The sequence below is a fragment of the Lynx canadensis genome, chromosome B2, assembly GCF_007474595.2.
Source record: "Lynx canadensis isolate LIC74 chromosome B2, mLynCan4.pri.v2, whole genome shotgun sequence".
NCBI classification, from domain to species: domain Eukaryota; kingdom Metazoa; phylum Chordata; class Mammalia; order Carnivora; family Felidae; genus Lynx; species Lynx canadensis.
This window is the reverse complement of record NC_044307.1, coordinates 99,099,268-99,116,176: the sequence shown is the minus strand read 5'-3', so window position 1 is coordinate 99,116,176 and position 16,909 is coordinate 99,099,268. Positions and strand designations below refer to the sequence as shown.

The 16,909-nt window shown below is 35.4% G+C and overlaps 1 protein-coding gene and 1 pseudogene across 3 annotated transcripts in view; one reads left to right on the top strand and one right to left on the bottom strand.

The window, feature by feature from the left end:
• The window catches only part of CEP57L1 (centrosomal protein 57 like 1), a 77,528-nt gene that overhangs the window by 5,280 nt on the left and 55,339 nt on the right, over positions 1 to 16,909 (bottom strand). For all 3 annotated transcript variants that reach the window (XM_030316108.1, XM_030316104.1, XM_030316105.1), the window contains 4 exons: positions 6,985 to 7,101; positions 3,742 to 3,819; positions 3,186 to 3,272; positions 74 to 151 (listed from right to left, as the gene is read on the bottom strand). In XM_030316108.1, coding sequence (XP_030171968.1) covers positions 74 to 151; positions 3,186 to 3,272; positions 3,742 to 3,819; positions 6,985 to 7,101 — 360 coding nt within the window. The remainder of the gene's footprint in view (positions 1 to 73; positions 152 to 3,185; positions 3,273 to 3,741; positions 3,820 to 6,984; positions 7,102 to 16,909) is intronic.
• LOC115514266 lies at positions 138 to 2,329 on the top strand (annotated as a pseudogene).

The window sequence follows — 16,909 nt, the reverse complement described above, 5'->3', positions numbered from 1 at the left end:
ATGGCATTTAAATAGCACTTACAACAAAACAGGAGTGTGTCAGAACAAGTATCTTCATTTTTTCCTCTCTTACCTTCTCAGCCATAATAGGCAGTGATTCAAACTTGGAATAAATTTGCTGACGTGGTCCTCTCTTTAAACATTTAGTTTTCTAAATATTAACAAAGGAAAAAGAGTAAACAAAAAAATTTTTTAAGACATTTATGATATGAAGAAGTTTCGAAACTCAACAGTGAACAATCTGATTAGAAAGAAGCAAAAAATATGGATAGACATTTTGCTGAAAAGGTCATATGTACGGCAAATAAATACATGAAAAGATCTGCAACACATTAGCCATTAGGAAAATGCAAGTTACAATGAAATATCACTACACAGCTAACAGGATGGCCAAAATGGAGAACAGTGACAACAACAAATGCTGGCAAACATACAGAGAAGCCAGATCACTCATGCATCACTTGTAGGAATACAAAATAATATAGCCACTTTGGAAAACAATTTGGAAATTTCTTGTAAAACGAAACATGTACTTCTCATATGACCTGGCAATTATACTCTTGGATATTTATCCCAGAAAAATTAAAACCTACGTTCACACAAAAACCTATATGCAAATGTTCATAACAGCTTTATTTGTGATAGTCAAAAACTGAAAACGATCCAAATCTCCTTCAATAGGATCCAGCAAATATCAACACATTCTTTTTATTTCTGTGTAGTATTTCATGTTATAGATGTACTACAGCTTAATCACTGATAGCAAAGCAGGATGAGCTGGACCAAATAAGTATGTAAGTATTTTTATTCTTTATCAGAAGAAGCAAGATACGTAGGCATCTTTTTTTTTTTTCTCAGTCTTAAGAACAGTGTCACTTATGAATTCTTAAAGGCCTCGCTTAGATTGGGATTTATTTTCATCTGCAGAGTTGTCACTGATTTTTTATTGTATTTATTGATAGTACTAAATTTTCAACTGTGTATAATTACTACTTTTCCAATCTGAGGAGTTTCTGTGTTCCCAAGATCTGAACTGACAGACAATTATTACTGTCCTTCTAACAAATGGGTTCTGGTGACCTTAGATTATATAAAACTGCTTCCAGGATCTATTGTATTGTTATCATCTGTTGTGTCATTTAGTGCCACTTTTATAAAGTATTGCAGAATACGTTTCTCTGAGTTCAGTACTAGGGGCAGCTTGAGGGAAGCCTTGGCCCCTCCCTCTGTGCCTGTGTCTGGCAGAGCCAGTGTGAGACAAAAAGACAACCCTTCCCTGTGCCTAGATAATCAAGAGTTTTGGTCCAGTCTTTGAGCACCCATTGAGAAAGTGAGGGGCCAGACAAAAAGCACAAGTTATGGGATTGAAATGGATTAATAAGAGTGATTTGGCCCATGACCCTCTAGCACAGTGTTCTGCAGGTCCAGTTGGGGAAGATATGTTTCATCAGCAAGCCACAATTATGGGACCTAATGATGGCCCATATTGAGGCAGTGTATTCTTTTTGACAATTCGTTTTCCTATAGACTCTTCCTTGAAACCACCTAAGGTTGCATTTACAAGAAGAATTTATCAATCAATATTTTTCAAATATTACAGGATTGGTAGCATTTGCCTTGATATTCGAAGATCACAGTGATCTCCTGCTTTAATTATTTCTAAATTATACATTTGTTCCCTGCTATATGATCCAAACCCAGATGACACCCTAGTGCCAGAGACTGCATGGATCTATAAAATAGAAGTACAACAGAGTATCCTGGAAATGGGCTCAGAAGTATGCTATGTGATACTACCTTAAAGTCAGAATAGCCTGCATTATAGCTGGAATAAACTTTAAATTACTGTTCCTTTTTTGATTTTCTTATCTGGCTACTCCCTTATCAGACTTCATCTTTTAAAATGTTATTTTTTGTTTATCTCCCTCCATTCATTTGCATACTCATCTGACAAAGACCAGCTTTGGACAACAACTGCTTTTAGAAACTAAAAAGTAGTTATAAGGGAACAGTTGCCCAAGATTCAGAATTGTTTTTTTTAAAAAGGAGCATGTGTATTATGTGGCCAGTGTCTTTACTCTAACTTTGTTATGAGACTAAAACCATCCTGCACTGCTCTAATACACTGAAGAAATCACCTGAGCAGGAGGGAGGTGGATGCTCAGTTGTCACATCAAAGGAAGCAGCATTATTCAAGTACCCATTCTTTTTTTAAACCTTCTACTGTTAGAGATACTTTATGCTCAAAAATGATGTGACTGGGGGGGCGCCTAGGTTGGTTCTGTTGCTTCAGGGTCCGACTTCGGCTCAGGTCATGATCTTGGAGTGCATGGGTTCAAGCCCAGCGTAGGGCTCTGTGCTGACAGCTGGGAGCCTGGAATCTGTTTCAGATTCTGTGTCTCTTTCTCTCTCTGCCCCTCTCCCACTTGCACTCTGCCTCTCTCTCTCTCTCTCTCTCTCAAAAATAAATAAACATTAAAAAAAACTGATGTGACTGGAGAATTGGTATTAATTTATGGCATCAGCAGAACAGAAAATGTGATGTATTTTATGCATGTTAATATAGGAATGACATGCTCTTGTTCTATAGAGAATGGAAACTGGAAGCCAAATACCCTTTGTATTCCAAAATGGGGTCTCAAACATTTTTAAATTTTCATTTAAATTGTTAGGAGACTTGGAGCTATTCGTTAATCTATCTTCCAATACACCATTTAATACAGCATTAAATAAATGATACAAGCTGTCAATGGATGAGTAATCAACTAATAGCTCTGCTAGTAACTGATTTATTTTTCTTCAATAAAGTTGTACAAACTGAAAAAAAAAGAGTTTAGAACTAGAAAAATGTCTGTCTCTCTGGAAAAATTGGAATGCTATTGTTATTTCACAAAGACAGATATACTGACCGTTACATGCTCCTTTTTGCTTTGATTGTCAAGCAAGCTTGGAACTAGGTTTTGTGCTCAACTATGGATACTTTCTTTAACCTAGGTTTCATAGAATATTCTATCCTCAAACCTAAAACCATCATCACTCAACTTATGTTTTAATCCACATTTCATAGCATTATTGCATGTCTTTTATTATAAATCTCTTCAAATTCTTTTTGGAAATGGATAGATATAAATATTAGAAGAGTAAAGAAACAGACATTAGCAAATAAGAATAAAGTATCTGCCTACCTTTGAAGATTTCTTCTTCTCCTTGGAGCATTTTTTATTTGATACTGAAGACATTAAAATTCTACTGATTTCAAGTCCAGTTTGAAGCTACAATATTAAGGAACAAGCTTTATAAAACTGATTTTTAATAAGCTCTTCAAAGACATTATAATGAGAAATCAAGTCTCAGTTTATAAAGACAAAAATGCTTTCTGAGGAAGAAAACTCCAAATATTATTTTTTGTATGTGAAAGCTACTAAGTCTATTGATAATTACAACCATTTTCTGTTTATGAGAGAATGCATTACTTAATACACATATACCAATCAACTGAAAATCTATATCAGGAATTCTTTCGTAGATATATGTCAAAATTTCAAGACTACAAGACCTCTCTTGGCAGTGCATCCAAGTATATAAATATACTGGCTGACTTACTAAGAATTTCATTAGTATAGCAAAAAGAGACAAAACTAACAAGCAATGAAGCAGAAATTATAGGCTTCAGACAATGAAAAATAAGTATAATAAATAATCTGTGGTTTATTTTGATAAATAATATAATGCTCTATTTACTTCTGATGCTTTGTCCTGAAATAGCTTACGCTGATGCTCTTCTTCCTTAAGTTTTTCTTCTAAATGTTTAATCTTGCCCTGGAAAAGAACAAAAAAACCTGGGATTGTTATATAAAACCTAGAGTCAAATATCCTTTGTTCTTTTTCCAAATAGAGTGTTTGGAGTCTTGATTCTTAATAGTTCAGCAAATTAAACAGAAAGAAAGAAAAATAAAGGGCAAAAGATGCTAAGATTTTTCCTGGCTTCCTTCCTATGCTTCTTTATCTGCTATTACATATAAGAGGAACAAAGGGAAAGCAAAGAATGTACATGCAAAGACATTAACTTCCAGCAACAAAATTGTAATGATGAAACTTCTGAGGTCTAGAGGGTCAAACAATTATAGCTTGGGTCTCAGTGTTTCATTCAAAACATAGACAAATCACAATAAATTTCTACTGTGTGCATATTATAAGGGTGCAGTTGTTGGCAGAGGGAATTCATAGGAAGACATATAATAAATATAATATATAGAATATATCATAATAAAAAGCTTTTGTCCAGTGAAGGAAACAATCAACAAAACTAAAAAGCAACCTACAGAATGGGATAAAATATTTGCCAGTGACATATCTGATAAAGGGTTAGTATTCAAAATATACAAAGAACTTATAAAACTCAACACCACAAAAATGAATAATCCAAGTAAAGGGGTAGAAGACATGAATAGACATTCTTCCAAAGGAGACATCCAGATGACCAAAGACACATGAAAAGATGCTCAACATCACTTATCATCAGGGAAATGCAAATCAAAACTACAATGAGATATCACCTCATACCTGTCAGAATGGCTAACATCAACAACACAAGAAACAACAGGTGGGGCGCCTGGGTGGCGCAGTCGGTTAAGCGTCCGACTTCAGCCAGGTCACGATCTCGCGGTCCGTGAGTTCGAGCCCCGCGTCAGGCTCTGGGCTGATGGCTCGGAGCCTGGAGCCTGTTTCCGATTCTGTGTCTCCCTCTCTCTCTGCCCCTCCCCCGTTCATGCTCTGTCTCTTTCTGTCCCAAAAATAAATAAACGTTGAAAAAAAATTTTTTTTAAAAAAAAGAAACAACAGGTGTTGGTGAGAATGTGGAGAAAGGGGAACCCTCTTGCACTGTTGGTGGGAATGCAAACTGGTGTGACCACTCTGGAAAACAGTATGGAGTTTCCTCAAAAAGTTAAAAATAGGGGCGCCTGGGTGGCTCAGTCGGTTAAGCGTCCGACTTTGGCTCAGGTCATGATCTCACAGTTCATGGGTTTGAGCCACAAGTAGGGCTCTGTGCTGACTGCTCAAAGCCTGGAGCCTGCTTTGGATTCTGTGTCTCTCTCACTCTCTGCCCCTCCCCTGCTCGCATTTTGTCACTTTCTCTCTCAAAAATAAACATTAAAAAAATTAAAAAAAAAAAGTTAAAAATTGAACTACCCAGAAATTGCATTATTAGGTATCTAACCAAAGAATACAAAAATATTAATTCAAAGGGACACGTGCACCCCTATGTTTATAGCAGCATTACTATAACAGCCAAATTATGGAAACAGCCCAAGGGTTCACGACTGATGAATGGATAAAGAAGATGTGGCATGTGTACACACACACACACACACACACACACACACACACACAGGAATATTACTCAACCATAAAAAAAGAATGAAATCTTGCCATTTGCAATGATGTGGATGGAGCTAGAGAGTATAATGCTAAGTGAAAAAAGTCAGAGAAGGACAAATACTGTATGATTTCACTCATATGTGGAATTAAAGGAATAAAACGGGTGCCTGGGTGGCTCAGTTGGGTAAGCATCCAACTCTTGATTTCGGCTCAGGTCATGATATTATGGTTTGTGAGATGAACCCTGCGTCAGGCTCTGCATTGACAGTGTGGAACCTGCTTGAGATTCTCTCTCTCTGCCCCACCCCTGCTCTCTCTCTTTCAAAATAAATAAACATTTTTAAAAAATAAATAAATAAAACAAATGAACAACAAAAAAAAGAGAGATAAAGTAAAAAATAGGCTCTTGGGGAGCCTGGGTGGCTCAGTCGGTTGAGCGCCCGACTCTTGATTTTGGCTCAGGTTGTGATACCAGGGTTGTGGGATCGAGCCCCATAACAAGCTCTGAGCTGAGCATGGAGCCTGCTTAAGATTCTTTCTCTTTCTCTTTGACCCCCTCCCCTGCTAGCATTCTCTCTCTCTCTCTAAAAAAATAAATAAAACAAATTAAAAAAAAAAAAAGACTCTTAACTATAGAGAACAAACTGATGGTTAGCAGAAGGGAGATGGGGGGAGGGATGGAGGTGATGGAGATTAAGGAACACATTTGTTGTGATGAGTACCAGCTGATGTATGGGACTGCAGAATCACTATATTGCATACCTGAAACTAATATTACACTGTATGTTAACTAACTGAAGTTTAAATAAAACCTTTAAAAAAAAAAAGAAAAACAATTTTGTGACAATGTATGGTGAGGGATATTAATTAGACTTATTGTGGTCATCATTAGGTTGTACACCTGAAACTAATATAATGTTTTTTTTCAGTTATAACTAAATTTTTAAAATATGATAAAAGCATAAGATATGTTCCTTGTTATTTAACAGTTTACACTGTATGTAAGGAAACAAAAGTAATATACATGAAACAATTAAACAACAAAACAATGAATATAATTTGACTCAGACTATACACACACTCATACATATATATATGTATTTTATATATAACATACATATGTATTTCATCTTATATCCATGCTATGGTTCAGAGTGTGAAGACAGTACTATTTCAAAGGGAGAGCTTCCTGAGAATTGGAGAACTCAAGCAGGACCTGAAGAAGGTCTTATGAAATGAAGAAAATTTGGGTGGAGAAAGGAGAAGGCATTTCAGGATGGGATATAGGATAGACTTGACTGTAAGTGGTGAAAGTCAATCTTTTCAATATCCTTTAGGCAAATTATCTGACTAATGAAAATGTTCTGCCATTTCAGAAGAAGCCCAAATTACAATTTTACATCAAAAGGCAAGCTCATTCATGCCATGACAGAATGCACTAACTTTTTATCTCCACAGGCAGAAAATCATATCTGGATTACTAAGGGCTGTTAAAGAAGTTTTATAAATCAGATTTACTGTATATTCACATATAGGGCCAATAATGCTTAATACTAAAGATTTATTCCTGGCATCATCACTTCAAAGAAACAAATGGAAGCTTACCTCAGCAGTTTTCTGAGTTGCTGTAAGTTTAAAACATTCTTTTTCTAAGACATCAAGCTTTTCAAGTTTTGCTTGCAGCTTCATATGATCTTGCTCTTTTTCCCTTTGAAGCTGGGCCTGGAAAGGATAAAAACAAAACCTGAATTTGGCAAGTAACGCCAATGGCTCAAGAATAATACAACTTCTGAGAATTAAAGCACAATAAATCTGTCATAAGAAACATGTATATACATGTACATAGGTGCTTATGAGTAAAAAACAGAAAAATAAAAATACTTTTAAAAAACAAACATAATATTAAAAAATGAGCTACAATGAAACAAACTCTTCTATGTATGTTTATATGACATTTCTACTAAGGAAAACATCATCAGTGAAACATATATTAAATAAACTGTTATTTGTAGGGTGACCAAACCTACACATTGATATATCTTTTAATTATAACACAGAAAATCAGCTATCAGAGAAATAAAGTATATAGAGAAACTGGAAAAAAGGAAAGTTATACATATATTTTCACATCTATACATTGTTTTGTAATGGTTATTTATTATCACACTAATGAAAGGTACTAATAATAGGGGCAACTGTGAGGAGGCAGGGGGTATATGAAAACTTTCTATACTGGCTGCTCAATTTTCTATAAACTTAACAGTGCTCTAAAGAATAAAGAATATTAAAAAACAAAAAACTGAAACAAGCAATAAACAATCTCAGTGACCTGTGGTCTAATATTCAACTGGCATTACAGAGGGAGAGAAGTAGAGAAGAATTATTCAGGCAAAAATAATTATTTGAAGTTATGATAATGGCTAAAAATTTACCATTTTTTAAAATGTTTATTTTTGAGAGAGAAAGAGACAGAGTGTGAGATGGGGGGGGCAGAGAGAGAGGGAGACACAGAATCTGAAGCAGGGTCCAGGCTCTGAGCTGTCAGCACAGAGCCTGACGCGGGGCTGGAACTCACAGACTGTGAGATTGTAACCTGAGCCAAAGTTGGATGCGTAACCAACTGAGCCACCCAGGAGCCCCCAAAATTTTCCAAATTTGATGAAAAATATTACTGGGCAGATCCAAGAATAATAATAACAAATTAAAAAACGCAAGCAAAGTACAAAGAAAACCATATTTGGGCACATCATCATCAAATTACTAAAAACCAGTGATAAAGGGAAAACCTTAGAAGCAGTCTGAGAAATGATGATTCATTATGCACAGAGGAATGAAGATAAAAATTCTCATTAGAAACTATGAAATTCAGAAGACAACTGAGATCACATTTTTAATGTGCTGAGAGAACAAAAGCTGCCAACTAGAATTTTATATCCAGTGAAAATATCCTTCACCAATAATAGTGAAGGAAGGACTCGTCCAGAAAAATATATGCTAAGAGAATTCTCAGCATACTTTTAAAGGATGTACTTTGGACTGAAGGAAATGACACCAGACATAAGATCATATCTACACAAAGAAAGAAAAACATTGGAAATGGTAAAAATGTGAATAGATACGTATTCCATCTTATTTCTTTAAATTTTCTTTAAAGGACAACCTTTTAAAGCAAAAACAATAATGATGTAGCGTGAGTTTTATAACACATACAGAAATAAAATTATGAAAACTGTAGCACAAAGGGGACAAGTGGAAGCACACTGTAGTAAGGATTGTACATCATATTGAAATGTTTTAATACTAATTCTTGGCCAACTGGTTTAGTTAAAAACACATATTTTAACTTGTACAACAGCTACTACAAAGAGGAGAGAAGTATCAGGAGGAAGAGAAGTCAATAAAATTTAAAAAGAAATCACTAGAGAAGTTAGAAAATATTTTTTAGGTGAATGACAAGAAAAACACAAAACATCTGGGGTGCCTGGGTGGCTCAGCTGGTTGAGTGATCTACTCGTGATTTCGGCTCAGGTCATGATCCGAGGGTTGAGGGATCAAGCCCTGCATTGGGCTCCGCTCTGAGCCTGCCTAAGATTCTCCCTCTCCCTCTCTCTCTCTCTCTCTCCACCCACCCTTCCTCCCCTTTCCCTGTCTTGCTCTCTCTCTAAAATTAACAAAACAAAACAAAACAAAACAAAACATCAAACTCTGTGGGAGGCAAGTAAAGCGGTTAAGACTGAACTCAGTAGCTTTCATCATAAAATGGCAACATTTAAGAGAAAGAATAAAAGTTTTAAAATCAATAAGGAAGGAAATAATAAAATGGAAATCAATTATGTGGGAAATAACAAAAAAACTATAAATAAAAAGTTATTTTCTTGCAACAGATATAGGGGAAGGGAAGGAAAAGGAAAAAGAAGATAAAAACAGAGAGGGAGGCAAACCATTAGACTCTTAAATACATAGGACAAACTGAAGGTTGCTGGAGGGGGGTTGGCTAAATGGGTGATGGGCATTAAGAAGGGCACTTGTTGAGATGAGCAGTGGGTGTTATATGTAAGTAATGAATCACTAAATTCTACTCTTGAAATCAATACTACACTGTATGTTAACTAACTGGAATTTAAATTAACAAAAAGGAAAAAAAAGAAATGAAAAAAAGATGCTTTTTCCAAAAAAAATGTTGCTTTTTTGAAAAAAATCAATAAAATTTATAGAAGTGATAGGTAGATGGATAATTTTTAAAAGAGTAAAATTATAAATTAGTAATATCAGAAATGAAAGAAGAGACATCTCTAAAGACACAAAAAGAAACAGAAAATCCAAGTAGCCCTATATCTGGTAAATAAATTGAATTCATAATTTAAAAACTGTCCACAAGAATACTCCAGATCCAGATGGCTTCTATCAAATTTTAATTCTATCAAACACTTAAGGAAAAAATAACACTAGTCTTATACAAGGTCTTTCAGGAAACAGAACAAGAGATCTTTCCAAGTAATTTTACAAGGGCAACAAAACCATGACACCAGAACTAGACAGACATTATGAGAAAATTACAAAGATCCTTCAAAGATACAGTCACAAAAATATTTAGGCAAAAATTTAGCAAACTGAATCAAGCAATGTAGAAAAAGAATAATGTATCAAAATCAGTTGGGGTCCATACCAAGAATGCAACATCGATTAACATTTGAAAATCAAATAATGTAACTTACCATATTAACAGAATAAAGGAGAAAAATCATATGACCCATCTGATGAGATGCAGAAAAAGCAATTAACGAAATTCAATACTCATTCATGACAAAAACTTTCAGCAAACTAAGAACAGAAGGTAATTTCCACAACTTCATAAGGGAGAGCTACGAATAACCTATAGATAATATCATAGTTAACAGTGAAAGACTGGCATCTTTCCCCAAAGATCAGAAACAAAGCAAGGATGACAGTCTTTACTACTTCTACTTAAAAGTGTATTAGCTGTAATAGCCAGTGCAGTAAGGTGAAAAAAGGAAATAAAAGCCATAAAGATTGGAAAAGAAGAAATAAAACTGTCTTTATCCACAGATGATAGGATTATGTATACTGAAAATCCCTAGAAAATTGAAAACTACTGGAACAAACAAATTAGCAAGACTACAGGATGCAAAGTCACACAAATATCAATTTTACTAGTAATAGAAAAATGGGAGGAAATGATACTGTTCATCATAGCATTAAGAAAACATTAAATTCTTAGAGATAAATTTAACAAAAGATGTGTAAGACCTCATTAAAAACTACAAACCACAACAAAGAGAAAGCAAAGACTGAAATAAACGGAGAATTACATCATGCTCATAGATTGAAAGATTAGATATTTTTGAGATGTCAATTTTCCTCCAAATGATCTCCAGATTTAACAAGACCACAGACAAAATCCCAGAAGACTTATTTTTTAGAAAATGCCACACTGAATATAAAATGTTTATAGAAGTGCAAAGGATCTATAATAACCACGATAATCTTCAAAAAGAACAAAGTGGGAAGATTTGCATTACTTGACTTCAAGACTTATTTTACAGCTACATGGTATACAGGGTCCCAGACACAGACTTTATCTATATAGTCAATCAACTATACACAAAGCTGCCAATACAATTCAATGGGAGAAAGGATAGTATTGTAACGAATGGTGCTGGAACAACTGGACATCCATATGAAAAGAAATGTAACCTTCAACATTTTCTCTCGGCATACAAAAATTCCAGATGGAGCACACAGAAAAATGCAAACCAATAACTTCTAAAGAAAAATATTTTGGAAAACAGTTTAGAAGTTTCTTATAAAGTTAAACATGCACCTACCTGTGGCATCACAATTTTATTACTAGATATTTACCCAAAAGAAATAAAACATACATCCACAAAAGATTTGTACAAGAATATTCATAATAGCTTTATTCATCCTATCCCCAAACAGAAAACAAGCCAGATGTCAATCAAAATAAAAACAAATAGCAATCCCTACCCAAATAACACCAGCATTCTCCACAGAGCTAGAACAAACAATCCTAAAATTTGTATGGAACCAGAAAAGACCCCGAATAGCCAAAGCAATCCTGAAAAAGAAAACCAAAGCCGGAAGCATCACAATCCCAGACTTCAAGATGTATTACAAAGCTGTAATCATCAAGACAGTATGGTGTTGGCACAAAAACAGACACTCAGATCAATGGAACAGAATAGAGAACCCAGAAATGGACCCACAAACGTATGGCCAACTAATCTCTGACAAAGCAGGAAAGAAATATCCAATAGAATAAAGACAGTCTCTTCAGCAAATGGTGCTGGGAAAACTGGATAGCAACATGCAGAAAAATGAACCTGGACCACTTTCTTACACCATACACCAAAATAAGCTTAAAATTAATGAAAGATCTAAAAGTAAGACAGGAAGCCATCAAAATCCTCAAGGAGAAAGCAGGCAAAAACCTCTTTGGCCTTGGCTGCAGCAACTTCTTACTCAACACGTCTCCAGAGGCAAGGGAAACAAAAGCAAAAAAGAACTATTGGGATCTCCCTCATCAAAATAAAAAGCTTCTGCACAGCAAAGGAAATAATCAGCAAAACTAAAAGGCAACTGATGGAATGGGAGAAGATATTTGCAAATGACATATCAGATAAAGGGTGAGTATCCAAAATCTATAAAGAACTTATCAAACTCAACACCCCAAAAACCCCCACAAATAATCCAGTGAAGAAATGGGCAAAAGACATGAATAGACACTTCTCCAAAGAAGACATCCTGATGGCTAACAGACACGTGAAAAAATGCTCAACATCACTCATCACCAGGGAAATACAAATCAAAACCACAATGAGATACCACCTCACACTGGTCAGAATGGCTAACATTAACAACTCAGGCAACAACAGATGTTGGCGAGGATGCAGAGAAAGGAGAATCCCTTTTTTTTTTTTTTTAATTTTTTTTTTCAACGTTTATTTATTTTTGGGACAGAGAGAGACAGAGCATGAATGGGAGAGGGGCAGAGAGAGAGGGAGACACAGAATCGGCAACAGGCTCCAGGCTCTGAGCCATCAGCCCAGAGCCCGATGCGGGGCTCGAACTCCCGGACTGCGAGATCGTGACCTGGCTGAAGTCGGACGCTTAACCGACTGTGCCACCCAGGCGCCCCAAAAGGAGAATCCTTTTACACTGCTGGTGGGAAAGCAAACTGGTGCAGCCCCTCTGGAAAACAGTATGGAGTTTCCTCAAAAAATTAGAAATGGAACTACCCTACGGCCCAGCAATTGCACTACTAGGTATTTATCCAAGGGATACAGGTGTGCTGTTTTGAAGGGGCACATGCACCCCAATGTTTATAGGAGCACTATTAACAATAGCCAAAGTATGGAAAGAGCCCAAATGCCCATCGATGGATGAATGGATAAAGAAGATGTGGTACACACACACACACACACACACACACACACACACATATGCACACACAATGGAGTATTACTCGGCAATCAAAAAGAATGAAATCTTGCCATTTGCAACTACGTGGATGGAACTAGAGGGTATTATGCTAAGCAAAATTCGTCAGTCAGAGAAAGACAAATATATGACTTCACTCATATGAGGACTTTAAGATACAAAACGGGCGCCTGGGTGGCGCAGTCGGTTAAGCGTCCGACTTCAGCCAGGTCACGATCTCACGGTCCATGAGTTCCAGCCCGCGTCAGGCTCTGGGCTGATGGCTCAGAGCCTGGAGTCTGTTTCCGATTCTGTGTCTCCCTCTCTCTCTGCCCCTCCCCCGTTCATGCTCTGTCTCTTTCTGTCCCAAAAATAAATAAACGTTGAAAAAAAAATTAAAAAAAAAAAAAGATACAAAACAGATGAACATAAGGGAAGGAAAGCAAAAATAGTATAAAAACAGGGAGGGACAAAAACATAAGAGACACTTAAATATAGAGAACAGAGTTGCTGGGAGTGTTGTGGGAGGGATGGGCTAAATGCCCTTCTTTAAGGGGCATTAAAGAAGACACTTGCTGGGATGAGGTCTGTATGTTATACATAGGGGATGAATCACTGGAATGTACTCCTGAAATCATTGTTGCACTCCTATGCTAACTAACTTGACTGTAAATTAAAAAAAGAAAAGAAAAGAAAAGAAAACCTGAAAAAAAAAGAAGTGCAACAGATTTCTATACATTGATTTTGTATCCTGTTACTTCACTGAATTTGTTTATCAGTTCTAGCACTATCTTCATGGAGTCTTTTCAGGTTTTCTATATAAAGTATTATGTATCTGCAAATATTAGAAGTTTTACTTCTTCCTTGATGAAACACTGATGAAAGAAATTGAAGATGACAGAAATAAACTGAAAAACAAACATTGTTAAAATGTCTATATTACCCGAAGCAATCTATACATTTAATGTAGTCTCTAACAAAATACCAACAGCATTTTTCACAGAGCTAGAAGAAACAATCTTAAAATTTGTATGGAACCACAAAAAGACCAATGCAATCTTGAAAAAGGAAAGCAAAGCTAGAGGCATCACAATTCCATACTTCTAGTTATATTACACAGCTATAGTGATTAAAACAGTATGGTACTGGCACAAAAATAGACACATAGATCAATGGAACAGAATAGAAAACCCAGAAATGAACCCACAACTATATGGTCCATTAATCTTTGCCAAAACAGGAAAGAATATCCAACAGAAAAAAGATAGTCTCATCAATAAATGGTGTCGGGAGAGCTGGACAGCAACACACAGAAGAATGAAACTGGACCACTTTATTACACCATACACAAAAATAAATTCAAAATGGATTAAAGACCTAAATGTGAGACAGGAAACCATTAAAACCTAGAGGAGAACACAGGCAGTAACCTATTTGACATTGGCCATAGCAAATTTCTTTCTAGATATATCTCCTGAGGCAAGGGAGACAAAAGCAAAATAAACTATTGGGACTTCAACAAAATAAAAAGATCTGCCCAATGAAGGAAACAATCAACAAAATTAAAACGGAGCCTACAGAATGGGAGAAGATATTTGTCAATGACATATCTGATAAAGGGTTAGTATCCAAAATATACAAAGAATTTATAAAACACAACACTACAAAAATGAATAATCTAATTAAAAAATGGATAGAAGACATGAATAGACATTATGTCAGAGAAGACATCCAGATGGCCAACAGACATGTGAAAAGATGCTCAACATCACTGATCATCAGGGATATACAAATCAAAACTACAACGAGATATCACCTCACATCTGTCAGAATGATTAAAATCAACAACACAAGAAACAGGTGTTGGCGAGGATGTGGAAAAAGGGGAACCCTCTTACACTGTTGGTGGGAATGCAAACTGGTGTAACCACCGTGGAAAATAGTATGGGGTCTCCTCAAAAAGTTAAAAATAGAACCACTCTATGATCTAGCAATTGCACTACTAGGTATTTAACCAAAGAATACAAAAACACTAATTCAAAGGGATACATGCACCCTATGTTTATAGCAGCGTTATGTACAATAGCCAAATTATGGAAAAAGTTCAAGTGTCCCTTGACTGAAAAATGGATAAAGAAGATTTGGGTGTTTGTGTGTCTATATATATAATGAGATATTACTTGGCCATAAAAAAGAATGAAATCTTGCCATTTGTAATGATATGGGTGGAGCTACAGAGTATAATGCTAAGCAAAGTAAGTCAGAGAAAGACAAATACCATATGATTTTACTCATCTGTGGAATTTAAGATACAAAACCAATGAGCAAAGGAGGGAAAAGAGAGATACTAATCAAGAAAAAGAGAAAACTGATGGTTACCAGAAGAGAGGTGGGTGGGGAGATGGGTCAAGTGGTGAGAATTAAGGAGTGCACTTGTTGTGATGAGTACTGGGTGTTATATGGAACTAGTGAATCACTATATTGTACATCCGAAACTAGCATACTGTATATTAACTAACTGGAATTTAAATAAATTATACTTAAAGGAAAAAAGACACTATGAAAAGAAATAACATACATAACAGACTATATAAGCACTCTTACAAGTTAGCTCCAACTGGGTGCTGGCTCTGAAAGACAAAAACACAGACTTTAAAATAATTATACTTGCTATGATCGAGGAGATAAAAATGATTGACATTTTCAACAAAGCATTGAAAACCATAAAATGACAGAGCAGATGTGAGAAAGAACAAAATAAAAATTATGGAACTGAAAATTATGGTATTTGAAATTTGAACTGAATGGATGGATCCAGCAGTAGATTGGAAGAGATAATCAGTGAATGGGAAGGCAAAATCATCCAGATCAGCAAAGAGACAAAATGAAAGTAAATTCAGAAAATAGATCAAGAGGCATAAGTTAGAGTGTGAAGGTCAAACTTATGTGTAATTAGAGTTCCAAAAGGAAAGGAGAGAGAATGGGACATAAGCAATATTTGAAGAGATAGTGATAGAATTTTCCAAAAAGGGATTTTAAAAAATCACACCACAGATTCAAGAAAACCAAACCTATAAAACCTATAAAGCTAAATCAGGAATAATAAAAATAAAAAGAAATATATACCTAGACACCTCATAATGAATAATAGGCATAAAATCCTAAAAGCTGCTGGGGGATAAAAGATTACATTCAAAGGGACAATTAAAGTGACATCTGACTTCTCAACTGAAAGTACTGAATTCAGAAGACAATGGACTGGTATAGTTAAGTATTAAAAAGAAAATATCTGTCAACCTAGTATCCTAAACCTGGGGGAAATATTCTTTAGAAATAAAGATGAAAAAAAGACATTTAAAGACTAACAGAGACCGAGATCATTAGAATGGAGATCCATTCTAAAGGAAACACTAAAGGCCATTATTCAGACAGAAGGATAATTATCTTAGATGGAAGGTCAGAGATGAGGAAAAAAAGAAGAGCAACAAAGATTGTGCGTGCCTGTGTGTGTGTGTGTGTGTGTGTGTGTGTATAAGTCTAAATGACTATTGCATACAAGCAATTATGTTTTATGTGGCTTAAAGTTATAAAAAGGATTAAAATTAATGAGAACGATAGTTTATAAATTAGGAAGGAGTAAATGTAGTTTAAAGTGTTGTAAGGTTTGGGGCAACTGGCTGGCTCAGTTGGAAGAGCATGCAGCTCTTGATCTCAGGATTGTGAGTTCAAGCCCTATGTTGGGTGTAGAGATTACTTAAAAATAAATTAAAGACTAAAATATAATATTGTGTTGTAAGGTTTTTGCATTGTTATGGAATGGTTCACATTACCAATCAATACTGTATTTTAATGGGTCAAGTATTTAATATTTTTCAAGGAACTATAAAAGTTGACTCCAAAGTTTATATTAAAAAGTAAAGGTCCTAGAATAGCCCAAATATTTTGAAGAGTAAGGTGAGGTCTTGCTCTACTACATGTTGAAACACATTGTAATGCTATCAAAATTTACATATTTGTATGGATGGACAACCAGAATAAAGGAATAGAATAAACTCAGGGATAGACTCAC